This window comes from Gopherus flavomarginatus, chromosome 2 (assembly GCF_025201925.1).
Source record: "Gopherus flavomarginatus isolate rGopFla2 chromosome 2, rGopFla2.mat.asm, whole genome shotgun sequence".
NCBI classification, from domain to species: Eukaryota; Metazoa; Chordata; order Testudines; family Testudinidae; genus Gopherus; species Gopherus flavomarginatus.
In genome coordinates, this window is record NC_066618.1 from 19,191,400 (window position 1) to 19,209,944 (window position 18,545).

The window sequence follows — 18,545 nt, forward strand, 5'->3', positions numbered from 1 at the left end:
ATAGTTACCAGCACTGGGAGCATGGCTGCCAGCGCTGGTGCACTGTCTAAACTGGCGCTTTTCAGCACTGAAACTCACTGCAATCGGGGGTGTTTTTTCACACCCCTGAGCAAAAAAGTTGCAGCGCTGTAAAGCTCCAGTGTAGACAAGCCCTTAGACTGAGGGTCCGACTACAAAAGCAAGTAGGATTCCACGGCCGCAAGTCTCAGAACCCTGAGCTACAAACTTTGCTACAGCCCTAAAAATAGCTGGGAAGACATTCAGGCTCCATCTGTAGCTATTTTTAGTGCACAGCATGAGCCCACGTCTAGACCTAGGCTCTGAGACTTGCTGCCATGGGGTCCGACTGACTGTGTAGACACACCTTAAAGACCTTCAGAGTTAAAGCTAGAGTGATAGCAGACCCAAACCCATTGGGATCATGCTATTTCAGGATGATAAAGGAGATGTCTTATGAAAGAACTCCTCTAGAGTGACCAGATGTCCCGATTTTATAGGGACAGTCCCAATTTTGGGGTCTTTTTCTAATATAGGCTCCTATTACCCCCCTACCCCATCCTGATTTTTCACACTTGCTGTCTGGTCACCCTAAACTGCTCAAAAAAAAAAACAACCCAGCAATTGTTTTAAAATTCACATCCTACTCCCTTTTGGGTGAAACTCAGGAGACAAGCTACAGAGTTTCCAGACTGCTACAGGAATATGGAACTTCCTTAAAGAGCTTCAAACAGATTTTTCACCGAACAATTTGCGTCATCTCTCCACCACAAATAACAGTGCTGGCTCCACTCCACTCTTCCAAATTGGCTATTATCTCTCTCAAACCTGGCTACAAACACTGTAAACTGCCTTGGGCAAAAATGGACAAGGCCTTAATGAAAATTCACTTTAAACCTAGCAGAGTTGTGAAATCAGCTTTTCTCAATATTGCAACTATTACAGGGGATCATTTTTATTTAACGTAAACCCACTGCACACTCCTCCCTCCCCTGGCTCCTCAATAGTATCATATCAGGGGATGGATCTCTTAGCAGGACTGGGGGAGCCCACGCACATTGGAATACTACATTCGGGGATGGGTTGTCTTCAGGGGTGAAAATAACTGAAAGGACTTACCGGTACTGCCGGAGTCCTGAGGGGGGTGTGGCCGCATCCGGAAGAGGCGGGGTCTCTCAAGATTCAAAGGCCCTGGGGCACCGGCTGTGGCTGGGAGCCCCAGGGCCTTTAAATCAACCCGGGACTCCCAGCTGCAGAGGTGGCTGGGGACTCGGGGGCAAATTAAAGGGCCCAGGGCTCCAGCGCAGAGCCCCGAGCCCTGAAACATCCGCTCCCCCCCACAGCTCCAGCGACTGGGCTGGGGCCAGGATTTAAAGGGCTCTGGGCTCCCTGCAGCCGCGGGAGCTCTGAGACCTTTAAATCCCAGCCCTAGCGCGGCTGCCGGAACCGCAGGGGTGGATTTAAAGGGCTCTGGGCTCCCCGCAGCCATGGGAGCTCCGAGCCCTTTAAATCCCAGCCCCAGCGAGGGGAGATTTAAAGGGCTCTGGGCTCCCCGCAGCCACAGGAGCTCTGAGCCCTTTAAATCCCGGCCCCAGCCCGGCTGCCGGAGCTGTTGGGGGGAATTGGCCCCAGCGCAGCTGCTGGAGCTGCGGGGGGGAATTTAAAGGGCTCTGGGCTCCCTGCAGCCATGGGAGCTCCGAGCCCTTTAAATCCCAGCCCCAGCATAGCTGCATGAGCTGCGGGGGGTCGGGGATTTAAAGGGCTCTGGGCTTCCCGGCAGGGAGCCCAGAACCCTTTATATCCCCGCCGTGGAAGCTGCTGCAGTCTGGCACAGTGTACTGGCTCATGTCGGTATGCCGTGCCGGACAGTACTGGCTTACTTTCACCTCTGGTTGTCTTCCTGTTAAACTGTGGCAGCCACTGGTGGGGAATAGTGACATGTTTACTTTTTAATGGGCTATTGTAGCCTCTGCAAAAGCTTAAACCTATAGTTATTCTGCCCTGTGGTCCTAGAAATAGCAGTGAATAACCAGCCACCCCCCTCCAAATGGTGCCTTCCTCATAGCAGCACCAAATTATTAATGCCATCTAGCCCAACAATTGGACTGTCCTTACAGCTTGTCCACTGAGTCATTAAGGCTCAGATCCTCAAAGATTTTCAGGCACCTAACTCCCATTGATTTCAAGCAGGGATGCACTTTGCTGAGAAAAAGGAGTCTGATGTCGGAATGAAGGAGGCAAAGATGCATTGCGAATGAATTCCAAAACACCATTCTGCAGCGTCTTTCAATGAAGGACAAAAACACTGCAATAAACAGACTGCCTCATCACAAAATTATTTCAGCAAAAACGTACTTCATTATACAAGTGCTTGAGGAAGATTGGTACTCATCAAGCTAACGACACTTGATTAGGCTGCCTCTGAAAGTGGATGCTCCTGGGCCTTTGTGGAGCAAATGCAAATAACTAAAGTCATATGCATGTTAAAAAATTGAGATATTTTCTTGTGTCTCTGAAAGCCCATAAAAGGAACTGAAGTAGGTGGAAATGCCAGTATCCCTAGTCATGTAGAATTAACTCTACAAAATCTCCTGTCTCTTGCTCACCCTATTTCTGTGGGTGCATTGTAATTTCTGCTTTGTATGGAGAGTTTGAGAAGCTCAGCTCAGTGCTGTTTGTGTGGTCTTTTGTGTTTCTTGTGATCATTTAGGACTAAGTGCCCCCAAAGAGCATGAAATCTAAGGTCTTGATCCTTCAAAGAGATCTGTATTGGTGGGACCCGATTTGGGAGTGGGGGTGGGAGAAGTCTGCTTACACAGTTCTCTTCCAGGACCAGGATTTCCAGGAACGGGAGCCCTGTTCAGCTGATCACCCTGCCCACCCGCTGCAACCAGAGCTGAACTGTTATTAAAGTCAATTGTTTTATCACCAGTTTGTTTTTTAGTTTGCCTTTCCCTTGTATCTATTTTAAGAAATAGTGACATCAAGTGACTGATTGTCACATCTGTAGCCACTACCCAACACTCCTGCAGGAGAGGGGAGGTTTATGATGGGTGACAAGAGTCTAACAACTCAATAGGCTTTTCTGCAGTGCTCCCAGGCTAGGCCCTCCCAGTTAACCTGTGCCAGGAACCCCACAGGAGTTCAGTCCCTACACACTGGAGGGATGAGAGAGAAAGAAAGAAATATAGGTTGGGGCCAGCTCCTCAAGTGGTGTATAATGGCATAACTCCATTAATCTCAGTGGAGTTATGCCACTTGGGCCAAGTTGAGGATCTGGCCCATTTATGTGTATGCTTCCTAGTTTCACAAAATGCTCCAATATCATGGTGGTGGTTGCCATGTAAGAATCTAGATAGGTAGCTGGGAAAACCTTCCTGCAGCTTCTGTGCCTGCCTCCAAAACCATTTCACGCACCAGATCTCCCTGCAACAGTGCTGTATGAAGATGGATATCATGGCTTTCTTGTTAAAATCGATGTCACCTTATAACATATGTAGCATCAGTGCAAGCTGGTCTGCAAATTCCCCTTTAAAAGGAGAGGCTGTATTGTCACTTTCAAAAGAGATTATGTGGCATGAAAGGTCTCTAGTCTTGGGCAACCTTGACTTTGTTCCACTGAGCATGAGTAAGATGCATTTAGTTTGTCTGTTTTTGTTTCAGTGACGGAACACCTGGTAGCCAGAGTGTAACAGAAAAGTTTGAAGTGAATTGGGAAAGCGTGCTGGTCAGCTCACACAATGCAATTGTGATGAAGTTTGATGGCCGGGGCAGTGGATTCCAAGGCACTAAGTTGTTACATGAAGTTAAAAGAAGATTGGCCCTTTTGGAGGAGAAGGATCAGTTGGAAGCTGTCCGGTGAATGACACTGTCCTTACAGAAATGAATTGCATTTATAATTGAAATGTATTCTCAAAGGCTCTGCCGCTATATCTCGAAGGCCCTGATCCTGCAACGAGAACTGTGTCGGTGGGACCTCACTGAAGTCAACAGGGATCTGTGAGGGTGGGGGTGGGAAAGTTCTGCTCACACAGTTCTCTTCCAGGATCAGGGTCTCCCCGAGAGGGAGCCGTGTTCATCTGACCACCCTGCCTAGGTGCTGCAACCAGAGCTGAACTGTTGTTAGAGTCAATCGTTTGATCTCTCTAGGTACCACTCAGCGATGCATCTCCTCCTATCTGAATGCTGTTGTGTAAACAATTGAAGAAAGTGCAAATACACTCCTGTATATTTCAATATGGGGAGTAAAATGTCAGCTAAATAATGACTCCATGTATAAGCGAAAAAACTTTTTCTGATGTTAACATTAATAGGGACGGAGCTAAAGGGCTTACCTTTCAAAAGTTCAAGGGTCTGCTTTTAAATATTCGGGGGAGGGAGAGGAGGAGGAATCTTTTTTAAAAAATGATTGGGTTCAGTTGAAGGCCCGTTCAGTTGTTAACAAAAGGAATTGCTGGAGTCCCGTGAGGTCTTCCACAGAGGTGTTGCAAAAGCACCAGAGTAATGCATGCCATGTGACTACAGCAATAGCCTAATATATAGGAATGGGGGCTCCATGCCATTATGAAGCTAGTTCGGTTGATAAAAATATATACTTGGTCTCTAAGGAAGTGGGCAAGTATATGGATGATGCTAATGTTTGTTACAATAAATAAACAAATAGCCTTTATTAAGGCTAATAATCTAGCATCAAAATGGTGGATTAAGATGTTTAAGGACTGATGGAAAGATTATTTTAATTAACATTTTGGGGACTGTATTAAAGAGGACTATGAATGTTTCTGAAAAACAAACAAAATTTTTTCTTACATTTTTAGTTTTACAAATAACTTACAATGATGTACTTGCTTATAATTACTCTTTTGCTGCACAGGTAGAGACTTTGGCTAAGTTAAATAGCTTCATTTAACAACATTTAAATAACTTCCCCCTGCTTATAGTCAAGTCCAATCCAATCTTACTTTACTGGGGGAAAAAAATTCCCTACTGCTAGCACTGTAGAGCTGCTACAGATACAGAAGAGTTAGCTGGATTCTGTGCTTCCCTGTCCATCAGTAACATTCTGATTTCAGATTCTGTGCCACTGGGGATAAATAACAGAAGGCACAGAAAGAATACTGCTTGATTTTTCGTGCCTGGATTAATTTTGCAGTGCTAGCAGTGGGGGAAAAAATCCATCTTCTGATTTGTAAAGTGAAGATAATTTTGATATGGAAGTCATTGCAAGACAATAAATATGGGACCCTGTACTGTTTGCACAGTTACCGTTCTAAGTATATCACACCTTAAGAATGACATCGGGACCATATATAAGTAAGAATTTTGCTACTGGTTCTACAGGTAAGATGTTGTGCTTCCATGATCCAATCAAAATTAACGGAAATTAGGGTGTACCTGGCACATTTTGGCTCACAGGAGGTGTGTTTTGCATGATGTACCTGGAATGTTCCATATCAGGCAAGGGGTTAAAAGATCAAGAACAAATCAAACAGAAAGTTACGTGGATTAGCCTATATAATTCACTTGTGGCTTGGGTAATACAACCATCCTAAACTCATGCTGATACAATCTTCAAGCCACACAATGCCATCATGTATTCCATGTATCCAATGGGGTCCTCCTTAACTATTTCTCGTCTGTTTCATATTTTAGGATAATGTTGAAAGAACATTATATTGATAAAATGCGAGTTGCTGTATTTGGGAAGGTAAAATTTTCCTGTGATCCCTACCCTCTGTTGTTGTTTGCTGATGTGTCTTAGCACTTGTGCTTAATCTTGATTTATTGAGCATGCCTGTCATGGTGGTTTGGTTTTTTGAGACAAGCTGCTTCTTGCTTAGAGATTCTAAAGATGAGAGCTTCCATTTTATCAGCCCATTTAGCAATGTTTTCTTTGAAATTATCTTGAAAAAGAAAAACATCTATTATTTGTGAGGCAAAAATGCAGTCAGATATGAGAAGGGGTTTGTTAGAAGAAATTATTCTGGCTATCGGTATAGAGGTACAGCGGGTGAATAGTGCTGAACGGATAATAGAATCTCTGTCTCAGAGATTGCTTACCAGTTCATAGCAGCCACTGACATGCTAATAACAGTTTTGCTATTAGCACTATTTCTGAAGGTGGCGAAGAAAGGAGATGGGTTCTTGGCTTGGTACCAATTCATTCAGACCTGATGGAAAACATACTAAGGTTGACAATATAGAATGAATGTACCATTGTAGCTTTGAAAACTCAGACCTTACACCCCAAAAATGGGAGTTTTGCCCTAGCAGGGACTGCCGGTTCAGGGTCTAAGTGTAAGCAGTTTGAGTCTGACTGTATGTCTGTTTCAGATGAGACACATCCAGAATCTTTGCTCGCACATTGGGCATTGCAGTAACCAAATTCCATACCAGTGACTGATGGTTTTTAGAGGATGCTGCAGTTTTACAGACTCTGCAACAGAGCAAGATGCGAATACAGGGCCCAATCCTGGACGCAGACACATACAGTTATTTTGAACACACAAGTGGTCCTCATGGTCCAGATCATTCCTCTCCCAGGGAAGAGCACACAGTAGGAAGTTCTGGGGGAAGTGAGAATTGCCAACAGGAGCTAGGGGGCATAGGCTGTGGGACACACCCTTGAACTTGGCAGTTCCCCAAAGATCCAGAGAAGGCTTAGCCATCTGTATGGACTCCCCTGTACCTCTGCACTATCAGGGACTCCCATGGCCACTCCTTTCCTTAAGAGATCCTGACTGAGTTATCTGTCCCTCCCATACACTCTTCTCACCCTAGTCTGATGACTCTCCACACCTTGTCCTGCACAGAGATCAGACTGCAGAGGTGTCTGATGTCTTTATACAAGGGGAGGGTCCCCTTCTGTGTACACATCTGCAGGTGGACACTCTTGGCTTATAACTTTTAGCCAGTGGTTAGAATACTCACCCAGGATGTGGGAGATCCAGGTTCAAATCCCACTTCCTCTGACTGGCATGGAGCAAGGATTTGAATCTAGGGCTCCCGCCTCTCATGTGAGTGCCCTAATCAGTGGGGATTTGAGGTATGCTGGAGTGGGTCTCATTCAGTCGCTCCTGCTGAAGCTGTTCCACTTTGTATGAAATACTTAGTAGTCATAGGCCAGAAAGTGTGAGAATGACTGTACAGCACAGAAGTTAGGGCATCCCCCTGGGCCATGGGAGACCCAAATTCCAGCCCCTCTTCCAGTGCCTATGTAATTGTTTATACAAGTGAACAGTTTCCATAGGAGAGATTGAGAGAGATCCTCTCCAGAAAACCCCACAGCCCAGTGGTGAGGATGTCTCCACCATCTCTGTTCTGGGTGAGGCCCGCAGGCAAGATAGGTGCGGGAACACCTAGTTTGAGGATCCTGCTTGGGTAGCAGGACTGAGGCAGCTGTGCACATGCCCAGCAGCAGAAATGTATGTGCCACGGGACTTTATCAGTGGCAACTTATGGGCCTCAGGACGTAGGCACCTGCAGGCTTAGGCAGCAGCTGAGCAGGATTTGAAGATTTAAATTTTGGCTGTAGGTGCCTAAATCTCTTAGTGGATCTAGCCCAAAGTTATTTAAGTGCAGAAATGGTTGCAGGATCAGGCCCATTGTTAGGACCCAGGCTTGTGCAAAACTCCCATTGAGGTAAAAGGGAAGATTTTCCTGTGTAGGGCCTGCAGGAATCCGGCTTTAGGACCTGGCTAGTGTAGTAACTCTTTATGGGGCTGTGGCACTGGTTTAGAACCCTGTTTCCCATTCATTAGACTGTGTATTGAAAACACCACTGCCACACATACACGTAGGTATACGTAATGCTGGCAGGCTTTTCAGAACGCATCTGACTGTGCCCCAGTGCGTCTCAAATTAGCTACCAGCCCGTTACATTGGGAAGCAGAGTTGAATGGGTTTCAAATGAACACTCTACTCTGCTGTACCTCGGCCTGGTGGGATTTTGTGTCATATAATGGCAGAGGGGGAGTTTGTGTGAACTTAACACCCAGGCTAAGTCATTACCTTGTATTAGTTGGGCTCATTTTACAGCTAATCCCCACAGAGCCACAGCCATGTCTCAGGGAATGTCTGTACTGCAGTCAATGATGTGCCGGCAGCTCATGTAGACATACTCAACCTTGCTGTAATCTAGACTGCTAAAATAGCAGTGCAGCTCCAGCAGCATGGACCAGGTGGGTTGTACAGCCCGTGCTTCAGCCCGTGTTAGCAAGCTGTCTAGATTAAAGTGAACTCAGGTATGTCTACACATGCTGCAATCACATCTCAGACATATCCCAGATTATAAGCATTCTAGACAGGAAGCCGTTTTTGCATTCTCACTAACACGTGTGTCTGTCTGTACTCTAGGATTACGGGGGCTACCTGAGCGCTTTTATTCTCCCAGCTGGTGAAGAGAATCAAGTATTCACGTGCGGAGCTGCTCTTTCTCCATTGACAGACTTGAAATTATACGGTAAATGCCACTCTCCGGAGGCCACAAAATGCCAGCTCCCAGCCACCAGTGACATTCCCACTCTCCCCTTACTAGGTCTCCCTTCTCTTTGTTTCTTAAAACCTGGCTTCTGCCTCTCCTGGTGTCTTTGGTGTTTGTCTATTTCGAGCCACACTGTAAGCCCTTTATTTCCATGAGTGAGCTGGCCCCTTCACTTCCATGGGATGAGTCCCCTGCATAAGTAAGTAAGAGCTCCACAATACGGCCTCAGACAGTAGGCTCCTTAAGGTAGGGACCCTGTGTCCTTCTGTATCTTATGCCATGCTGAGCACACATGAAATAAAGAGTAACAATGGTAATGACTGCAAAGTGCAGCCATCCACATGGCCACTGCCTACCCCAGTAATTCTAGCTCACCCATAATAGCATAAATAGAATCATAGAATCGTAGGATTAGAAGGGACTTTGAAAGGTCAACTAGTTCAGTCCCCTGCACTCATGGGAGAACTAGGTATTATCTAGACCAGGGATCGGCAACCTTTGGGCACGTGGCCCATCAGGGAAATCCGCTGGTGGGCCAGGACGGTTTGTTTACCTGCAGCGTACGCAGATTCAGCCGATCGCAGCTCCCACTGGCCACGGTTCGCCGTTCCAGGCCGATGGGGGCTGCAGGAAGTGGCAGCCAGCACCTCCCTTGGCCCAGGCTGCTTCCCGCAGCCCCACTGGCCTGGAACGATGAACCGCGGCCAGTGGGAGCTGCAATCAGCTAAACCTGCAGACGCTGCAGGTAAAGAAATCATCCCGGCTCACCAGTGGATTTCCCTGATGGGCCGCATGCCAAAGGTTGCTGATCTCTGATCTAGACCATCCCTGACAGGTTTTTGTCTAACCTGCTCTTAAAAATCTCTAATGATGGAGATTCCACAACCTCCCTAGCAATTTATTCCAGTAGTTAACCACCCTGACAGGAAGTTTTTCTTTATGTCCAACTGAAACCTCCCTTGCTGCAATTTAAGCCCGTTGCTTCTTGTCCTATCCTCAGAGGTTAAGAACAACATCTTTTCTCACTCCTCTTTAACGATTATCATATCCCCTTTCAGTCTTCTCTTCTCCAGACTAAACAAACCCAATTATTTTAATTTTCCCTCATAGGTCATGTTTTCTAGACGTTTAATCATTTTTGTTGCTCTTCTCTGGACTTTCTCCAATTTGTCCAGAACAGGACACGATACTCCAGCTGAGCCTAATCAGCACTGAGTAGAGCAGAAAAATTACGTCTCATGTCTTGCTTACAACTCTCCTGCTAATACATCCCAGGATGACATTTGCTTTTTTTGGCAACAGTGTTACACTGTTGACTCATATTTAGCTTGTGATCCACTGTGACCCCCAGGTCCCTTTCTGCAGTACCCCTTCTTAGGCAGTCATTTCCCATGTTGTATGTGTGCAACTGATTGTTGCTTCCTAAGTGGAGTACTTTGCATTTGTATTTATTGAATTTCTTCCTATTTATTTCAGACCTTTTCTCCAGTTAGTCCAGAACATTTTGAATTTTAATCCTATGCTCCAAAGCACTTACAACCCCTCCCATCTTAGTATCATCCACAAACTTAATAAGTATTCTCTCTATGCCATTATCTAAATCATTGATGATGTTATTGAATAGAACCGGACCCAGAACTGATCCCTGCCAGATCCCACTTGACATGGCCTTCCAGCTGGACTGTGAACCTCTGATAACTACTCCCTGAGAATGATTTTCCAACCAGTTATGCAATCACCTTATAGTAGCTCCATCTAGGTTGTATTTCCCTAGTTTGTTTATGAGGTTGTGCGAGAGTATCATAAGCCTTACTAAAGTCAAGATCTACCTTATCACCTTACAAATGTGTGATAAACAAACACATACAAATGTGTGATAAACACAACCCAGACACTTATCAAAAAGGTTTGTTCAGCACTAGTGCTTGAACTCCAAACTGTCCCACCCTGTTTAACGTTATACATTCTGTCTAGGTTTAAAGCAGCGTGCATCAGCTTGTGCATGCAAATGGACACATTTGCCTAATTGCAGACTCACCTTCTGATATAGCTTTGTGAGCTGGATAAATGGTTTGGTCACATGTTAAATGAAGGGTTTTGAATAAGGTCTAAATAGAGACTCACCAGCCCAGTTCTGTGCATGGGCAGACTCCTGCGCCTGCCCAGTGCTGCACTGGGGAGCCCCACAGGACCTTGCTCATGTGGAGGGCCTTGGAGGATCTGGGCTTTATTCATTGACTCTCACATTTCTGGGTCTGCAAATTCTCACTGTTGCCTGTATCAGCACATTGGAAACTCAAACTTGAAATCTTCTTCCAAAGGCCAAATATTCCCATCACCATTTGCAAAGGGCTGCTCCCATTTAGCCAAGGAGAAACTGATTTAAGGTCATCTTCTTGCCTCTCCCATCAAAGGACACCTCTAAGGGGAAGCTATTCCATTCCTACCCAGTAGACCTATATAGGGATTTTCCTCCTAGCTGCTGGAAGGCACAGCAGCCTCCCTGTCTCCCCTCCATTTCTCCCCTTGGCCGGCTACTCAGTGGGACTGATGCTCTCTCACTTTGCGCTGGTGTCAATCAGGAGTAGCTCCATTAAAATTAAAGTGCTACTCCTGCGTTGGGGCCCCTGCAACTTCCACTGAGGCCAATGAGAACATTCCGATGGACTTCAGCTGGAGTTGGATCAGCCCTTGAGTGAAAGTGGATAACTTGTAGCTCTCAATGTATTTCAGATGCATTCGGAAATCAATAGCAGAGCCCCTGTGACTAATATAATGGCTCTGTATAAACACTGATGGCAAAAGGCCACGTAGCACAGTGGAGCACCTGCTAGCTGTATGTTACAAAGGGTTGGCATTACAAATGTGTTTTGACTATTCTTTTATTATAATTAAGTTTTCTCTGTCAATGTCATTACAGACGGAGTCATTAATTCTGACCAGGCTTCTAAAACAAAACAAAAACAAGAGAGTCTAAAACATTTCTCATTTCATGAAAGCTAAGCCAGAAAACGTGGCTTTTATTTTTGGAACGGACTGCACTGGAGTCAAAACTGACCAATGTGTTTTTTTTATTTCTTTTCAAGCGTCTGCCTTTTCTGAAAGGTATTTGGGACTACATGGCATTGATAACAGAGCATATGAGGTAACTGCATGGAGTTGAGAATGGAGCTTTGAGTCAGTGTACACCCTTTCATGACAAAATGTTAAACCTTTCTTTAACTTTTTAACCTTGTCTTCTTATGTGCAATTTGGGGGGGAGGAGGGAAATACCAAAACCAAGGGCTGAGAGTAGTAAAAAGGTCTTTCTTTGAAAGTTATTTCGGCTTTAAGTTTACAGACTGACTAGCTGTTTTGGGTTCCTTGAATTTAATGATAAAGTAATTAATAGCCTTGTCATTCGTTAATCCTCAGGCTACCCCTCTAAAGTAGTTAGGTATTATAAGCCCCATTTTACAGGTGGGAAATCTGAGGCAGAGAGGTTGAGTGACTTGTCCATGGCCACAGGATGAATCAGTACCAAAGCTCTGGTTAGAACTCTGTTCTGGTGCTCAGCCCATTAGATCACGCGTTTAAGCTACAGTCCATTTAAAGTCCCTTTAACATTTCACCAAGGACGACCTGCTGATGGTGGTAAGCACAGATTGGTGTGTTTCTGAATTCTGAAGCTTGAGTGGCTGGTAAGCATAATTCTGGGCTTGAGTCTAGCAGGGTTTAAAATATAGATAGCTCATTAGTTAGAGTGTTATTGTTCAGGGTGCGAGGGAGGCTCAATGGGTGTGAATGCTTCAGCTACTCTGAGGAAACTAGAAAAGAGTAGCTACATGGAGGGAAAGGGTCACCAGGCTGTGTCTATAAAGTGCTGAAAAATTGGTGCTAAGCTTCCACACAGCCCAATGAAATGGATTTTGCAGAGGCATTCACCACTGGGGTTTGAAATAATTGCCCACTTCACAGCAAAGAAAAATCAGCCAGAGCCCCTGTGCTCCTCCTTAAGAGATAGGACTCGTGGGTAGGTGATCCTTATAGTGAATTTACTGGCTCTCTGAGATTTCACAAGCATAGTTAGGCCATGGTGGATTTTTTTTATTCTAGAAAGTTGAAGGAAAATGAAAGGGGTTCCAAAGCAATCAGTGTGCTCATTTGGATGTAGTGCAAAATAGCTTGGCTGTATGTTTCAGAGGGTTGGTTTGGGTAAGTACTGGTACTTTTGACTTGCTTGGGGAGGGAACCATTTAACTGTTAAACGTCATTGACTGCATCTGAGAAACATCGCAATATTCTAAGTGTGGCCTGCTGTGCCAGACAATGATGTAACGTGTGCTTCCTAAACACCACAACTGGACCATGCACTCTCTAGGAATCAAGGAGCATAAGACTGCCATTTCCTGAGCCCTGGAACTGTGATGTGGAATTTATAAAGGCCGCATGGCCCAAGGCCTGATGCAGACTTTACAAGCCATATTATTCTCCTGGAGGCAATGTTATAAGGGAGGGAGCAGCATGCAGGAACTAGATGAGAACGAAGAGACAAAGAGTCTGGGTGGAAGGATGTTCCCTGCTGGGTTTTTTTCACCTGTGTATGCTTACATTCGGGTTTCCTTTTGTTCCCCCCCCCCATGTCTGCTTGATAACTCCATTTACTGCTTAAATGCAAATTAAACCAAACACATATTCCTTTGTTTAGGACAGATTTGTTTGCTGACTTCTGCCTGGGCAGGGATATGGGGAGCATGTGCTAATAATATCAGAATCTTATAACTTATGTTGCTATATATATTTCACCATGACAGTGCTGACAAGCAATTTATGAGTTCTCAAATGATACCTCACAAGGCATACTTTGTACAAAGATCATTATAATTGTGTGTAAGGTGTGAATGCAGGGGTGCATCCATCACACCCGCCATCTACTGTTGGGGCAGGATTGGTCATGAAGGGCAGGAAAAGGTTAGAGAAATGGACAGCATAATCCCTACTCTATTCTGTTGCTGTAATGAGTCAAGCTGCTAAGAGGAAGAGGTTGGAATGATATCAGCTTGTTATTCTGGTGATCAGATATAAAACAGAGTTAAGTACTAATTTGCTATGTATACAGAAATCACCAATTTCTGGCATGATGCTTAATCTTACCTGCAATTTTTATCTTCACAGATCACCAAATTAGCACACAGAGTCTCATTACTGAAAGATCAAAAGTTTTTGATCATTCATGCCACATCTGATGGTAAGTAAACTCACTATTTTAGTGCAATACATTGTGTACTTTATGAGACTCTTTGATTTTTTTCTTAATTAAATTTGTCACTTTTATGCATTTATTGATACTAATCTGATTTTACAGAAAAAATCCATTTCCAGCATACTGCAGACCTTATTACACACCTAATTAGGGCAAAGGCTAATTACAGCTTGCAGGTACAGTATATGTGTGTTTCCATTTTTCATACTTAAATAGTCACTTGCACTTTAAACAGAAAACAGATGTTATGAAGTAAGCTTTAGAAAGCCCTCACTGTATATACAATACAATATAAAAATACAAATAGAACAGTAATACTAAGTTATATGTATATTATATAGTTTCTCTCTCACACTCTCTCTCTCTCACACACACACACATATTATATCATTATTTAGATTTGGCCCAGTACTGCACAGTTGTTAGCACTCAATGCAGAGGTGAAAGTAAGCTGGTACGGTACGGTACGGCGTGCCGTCAAGAGCCGATACGCCATGCCAGACTGGACCGGCTTCCCTGCCGGTGATGTAAAGGGCCCGGGGCTCCAGCCTCTGGCCCTTTAAATCGCCACTGGAGCCCAGCTGTTGGAGCCCCAGGGCTCAGGCAACCAGGCTTGGGCGGGGATATAAAGAGCCCAGAGCTCTGTCCGCTGTGGGGAGCCCCAGGCCATTTAAATCACTGCCAGAGTGCCGGCAGCCGCTATCCCAGGGCAGCGGTGGCAGAGCTCCAGCGGTGATTTAAAGGGTCAGGGGCTCCGGCTGCTGCGGGGAGCCCCAGGCCCTTTAAAGCGCCGCCAGAGCCCCGAGCTCCAGAAGTGCTTTAAAGGGCTTGGGGCTCCACACAGTGTCTGGAGTTCCAGGCCCCTTAAATCCCTGCCCGAGCCCTGCCGCTGCTACCCCAGCAGTGGCAGGGCTCTGGCGGCACTTTAAAGATTCCAGGGCTCCCTCAGCGGCGTAGCCCCAGGCCTTTTAAATCACCACCGGAGCCCTGCCGTCCCAGGGTGGCAGCTGCAGGGCTCCTGCGGTGATTTAAAGGGCTCGGAGCTCCACAGTGGCTTAATTTGCCCCTGAGCACCAGGGCTCCCAGCTGCCTCTGCAGCTGGGAGCTCCAGAGTGATTTAAAGGCCCTGGGGCTCCCAGCCACAGTCGGAGCCCCAGGGCCTTTAAATACTGAAAGGCCCCACCTCTCCTGTTTGAGGCCACACCTCTTCCATTTGAGGCCACGCCCCGCTCAGGACTCCAGCGTACCGGTAAGTCCTTTAAGTTACTTTCACCCCTGGCTCAATGCATATGTTTTTAGGCTGGGATTCTCAAAGGAATTTGGAATTCAACTCCTCCTGACTTTCAGTGAGAACTAGGAGCAGAGCTCCACATTCCCCTTTGAAAATTACAGCTTTAGAAGCCTGTTATAATCAACTAGCATTCATATAACATGTAAAAAAATTGCCTGCTAGATCTAAATTAAAAGCGTAGTTGAGATTAGGTGGGACATTTCCTTTAGAGAGTTATCAACTTTCCTTCTAACAAAAAATAAATTCCTTTTTCAACAAGTTTGCATTCAACTTTTTAAGTAATGAAACTATTTTAATTCACATTGCAAGGAGTAGATCCTAAGGCCTTGTCTACATAGGACTACACTCATTTAGTTCAACTGGAGGATACCCCTGTGTGGTTACCTTAAGGGCAGGTCTACATTACAAAGTTCTGTCAGCATAGCTGTGTCAGTCAGGAATGGGAAAAAACCACCACCACCACCTCCAACGGGCGTAGTTATGCTGGCAACACTCCCAGTTCATGTCCTTCAGGGAGCTGGTGGTACAATGCTGCCAGAAAAACTCCTTCTGTCAGCATAAGCTGCATCTACACTAGGAGGATCTGCTGGTGTAGGTATGCAAAGCATTTGTACTGTAGCTAAAACCTATTTAGGTCTAACTTAAACCTGATCAGAATCTACTTTTAAATTGAAATCAGAGTGTCCACACAGACATTGGCACCAATTTAACTACATTTGTTTAAATTCAGTCTGTTAGTTTAGCCAGTGCAAGACAAGCCCTAAGTGCTCTATGATAGTGTTTGTATTGATGTTTATTAGCTAGAGCTGGGCCTGAGCTGCAGAGGTCAGCTCTGGATGGATCCCAGATGTTCAGATCTGGGACTGCAGTTTGGGCCCATCTCTAACCTGAACGGAAAGCTACTCACGGTCTCCTTGGTTCCTTTGCAGATATACCCCGATGAAAGCCATTACTTTAACAGTGCAGTGCTTGAGCAACACTTGTATAAGTCCCTTGTCAATTTCTTTGTGGACTGTTTCAAAGTTCAGGACAAACTCCCAATAGTTACACTGAAAGAGGACGAGGAGGAGGATTAACCCTTTTGGTTCGTGCGAAGCACAAGGCCGTTCTTTATAACAATATGCAACTGAATCATTTTCCTGGAGAAAGAAATGTTATGTTGTTAGCATGTATTTAAGCGAAACTGAAAGCAGCTCGCCTGCTTTACGGACAGCAACTCCTTCCTGAATGGAAGAACATTACGCATGACGAACTCAGCAGAAACTGCTGTGTGACATGAATCTGTCACAGGCGTCACCGTCTTATTTGCCACAAAATGACTTCTGGAGTAAAAGGATCTCAAGAAATTGGACTTGAAGGACGACCCCAAGAAACTACCTTGAGGACTAGAAGGTTAAATGGCCCTTTTGCATTCAAGAAATGAAGCAGTAGTAATGAAATACATCATCTCTATTAGGGTTACCATAGTTAGCATCCTGTTGTGTCAGATAAAAAGAAATGGAAAAGATTATAGCACAATTATTTTAAAGGTACTGATTCATACATATTTGCCTGCTCTCCCCCATGTTTAGAAGATTCATCATTGCAATGGGACATATAGATTCTAATTATACAAAGTATCACTGTAGTTACACTGGTGTTTAATTAGCCTCATGTAATTAATTACTATTTGATATTGTTTTTACCTGTTCCTCTTTACATTTCATCTCATGCTCACCTTATCAGCTTCACAACATGTCATGGATGTGGAAGAAAACATGCATTGAACTAACTAGACCAGTTGCTGGGTCATGACCCTAGATGTGGTCAGAAAAGGCAGTTGGGGAAGAAGGGGGCGCAAGATGTTAATTTTTTATTACAGTGTAAAGCAAAGAAAATCTTGTTCCCTCCCTCCCTGCATGTGCTTATCCTTCAATTATTCTCTGTTAACCTTTCCAAGCACACACACAAATGAATTATTTTGGGGCAGTTCAATGGCTTGTGTTACACAGGAGGTCAGACTCGATGATCACAGTGGTCCCTTCTGCTTTTGGGGTCTATGAATTTAGGCTTAGCTTTGATATAATTTTTACTCTTCTACAGTAAATGTAAGGGGGTTGCAAACATTTGTTACTTTTAATAAGTGGTCAGAAAAGATTGTGAACTGTTGATCTACACTCTGGTAGAGGGAGTTTGCACCAGATACTTTGCTGATCGTCTTGTGAAGCATTAAAAAAGAAAATCAGTGTGGATAGATTTATTTCACATGCTGTCTGCAGCTTAGTTTTGATTTTGGATTCCAAGGCAATGATTATCACGTTCCACTTTTAGTGATATCTTCTGTTTGCAGGAGGTTTGTAAAATCAGAGCATCTAAAATCATACTGGTCTTTGCAGTGGTGGAAAATAATGTTTAAAAACCCATGTGAAAATCTTTCAAATCTCAAAAATCATTCCTTCACCTCCAGTTACCATATCATAAAGATTTTGGCTAGTGTTGTTCCTTGTAAGATATTCTGACCAAATGTACAGCCAGCATTAATATTGTATATTTCATTTTGTTGTATATAAAGGAATGTAAGTCAGTTATTTGTCAGGTCTCCAATCCAATATTAGTCTTGTGTTGAGCATGCATGCTATAACCTTCCTTTGCTGATCAGGACTCTTTAGATGTACTAGCTTGGAAATATATCAATTAATGTAATTTCTTTTCTTGTTTTGACAACTTGAATATCAGCGCAGGTTTCTACATTTTTACACAGTACTGTGGGTAAACTCACATCCTGACAGCAATGATGATGTATCCATTGTGTTCCTTAATGTGTCAAGTTTTTTTTAATTTTAATCTCTAAGCTTTGGCTGCTCGTTGTAATTAGATCATCCTGGACACAATGTTGGTAAATCACAGAAACAATGTAGTTTGGTTTGGGGGATTTTCTTTAATTTACAGTGCATTGATATTTTACGAACAGGAACTACAGTATCAAAGCTGCTTTACTTGGCAGGATGCCAAAGAGACAATAGGAATGCTGTGTGTCCAGGTTTTACTACACTAAATGGGCTCAAAAGTCTGAAATGAACTGGACTGGAAAAACATCAAATCTGCTCTGTCCGCAAACTTTTGTAGGAGGACATTTAGGATGTGGCATGGTCGTGTTCGTTCATCCATGAAATAAAACATTATTTTACCACTCTGCTTGCTACTTTTTGTTTTCTAGTTACATACTTAAATAATAGTTACAATACGTTTGATTTCTAACTGAGTTGGAACCCAGCCCCCAGCTGAACAGATGCCATATATAGCATCTCAAAGCCACTTACTGCGCACTTCACCCTAAGGAGTGATTGCTGTTTCTGAGGAAGACATGAAGTCCTGTAAAATGTGTTCAGTCCAAAAGAACCTCCTAATGTGAGGGCCTCTTTTATGGCAACTGTGCCCTTCGATGTACATTGTCTTTCTCTCACAGGGTAGTCATCAGTGTCCTTTCTATCATCCACTCCCATTCACCTTTGTGCCACCCCAATTCTTGCCTGCCTGCAGCTGAATGGCAAGGA

At 44.4% G+C, this 18,545-nt stretch overlaps 1 protein-coding gene across 5 annotated transcripts in view; it reads left to right on the forward strand.

Moving 5' to 3' along the window:
- The window catches only part of DPP6 (dipeptidyl peptidase like 6), a 792,069-nt gene extending 773,888 nt beyond the window's left edge, over positions 1–18,181 (forward strand). For all 5 annotated transcript variants that reach the window (XM_050940410.1, XM_050940409.1, XM_050940406.1 and 2 more), the window contains 7 exons: positions 3,661–3,855; positions 5,650–5,704; positions 8,353–8,458; positions 11,566–11,624; positions 13,634–13,706; positions 13,824–13,897; positions 15,942–18,181. In XM_050940410.1, coding sequence (XP_050796367.1) covers positions 3,661–3,855; positions 5,650–5,704; positions 8,353–8,458; positions 11,566–11,624; positions 13,634–13,706; positions 13,824–13,897; positions 15,942–16,088 — 709 coding nt within the window. In that variant the 3' untranslated portion in view covers positions 16,089–18,181. The remainder of the gene's footprint in view (positions 1–3,660; positions 3,856–5,649; positions 5,705–8,352; positions 8,459–11,565; positions 11,625–13,633; positions 13,707–13,823; positions 13,898–15,941) is intronic.
- Positions 18,182–18,545: the final 364 nt, after the last annotated feature.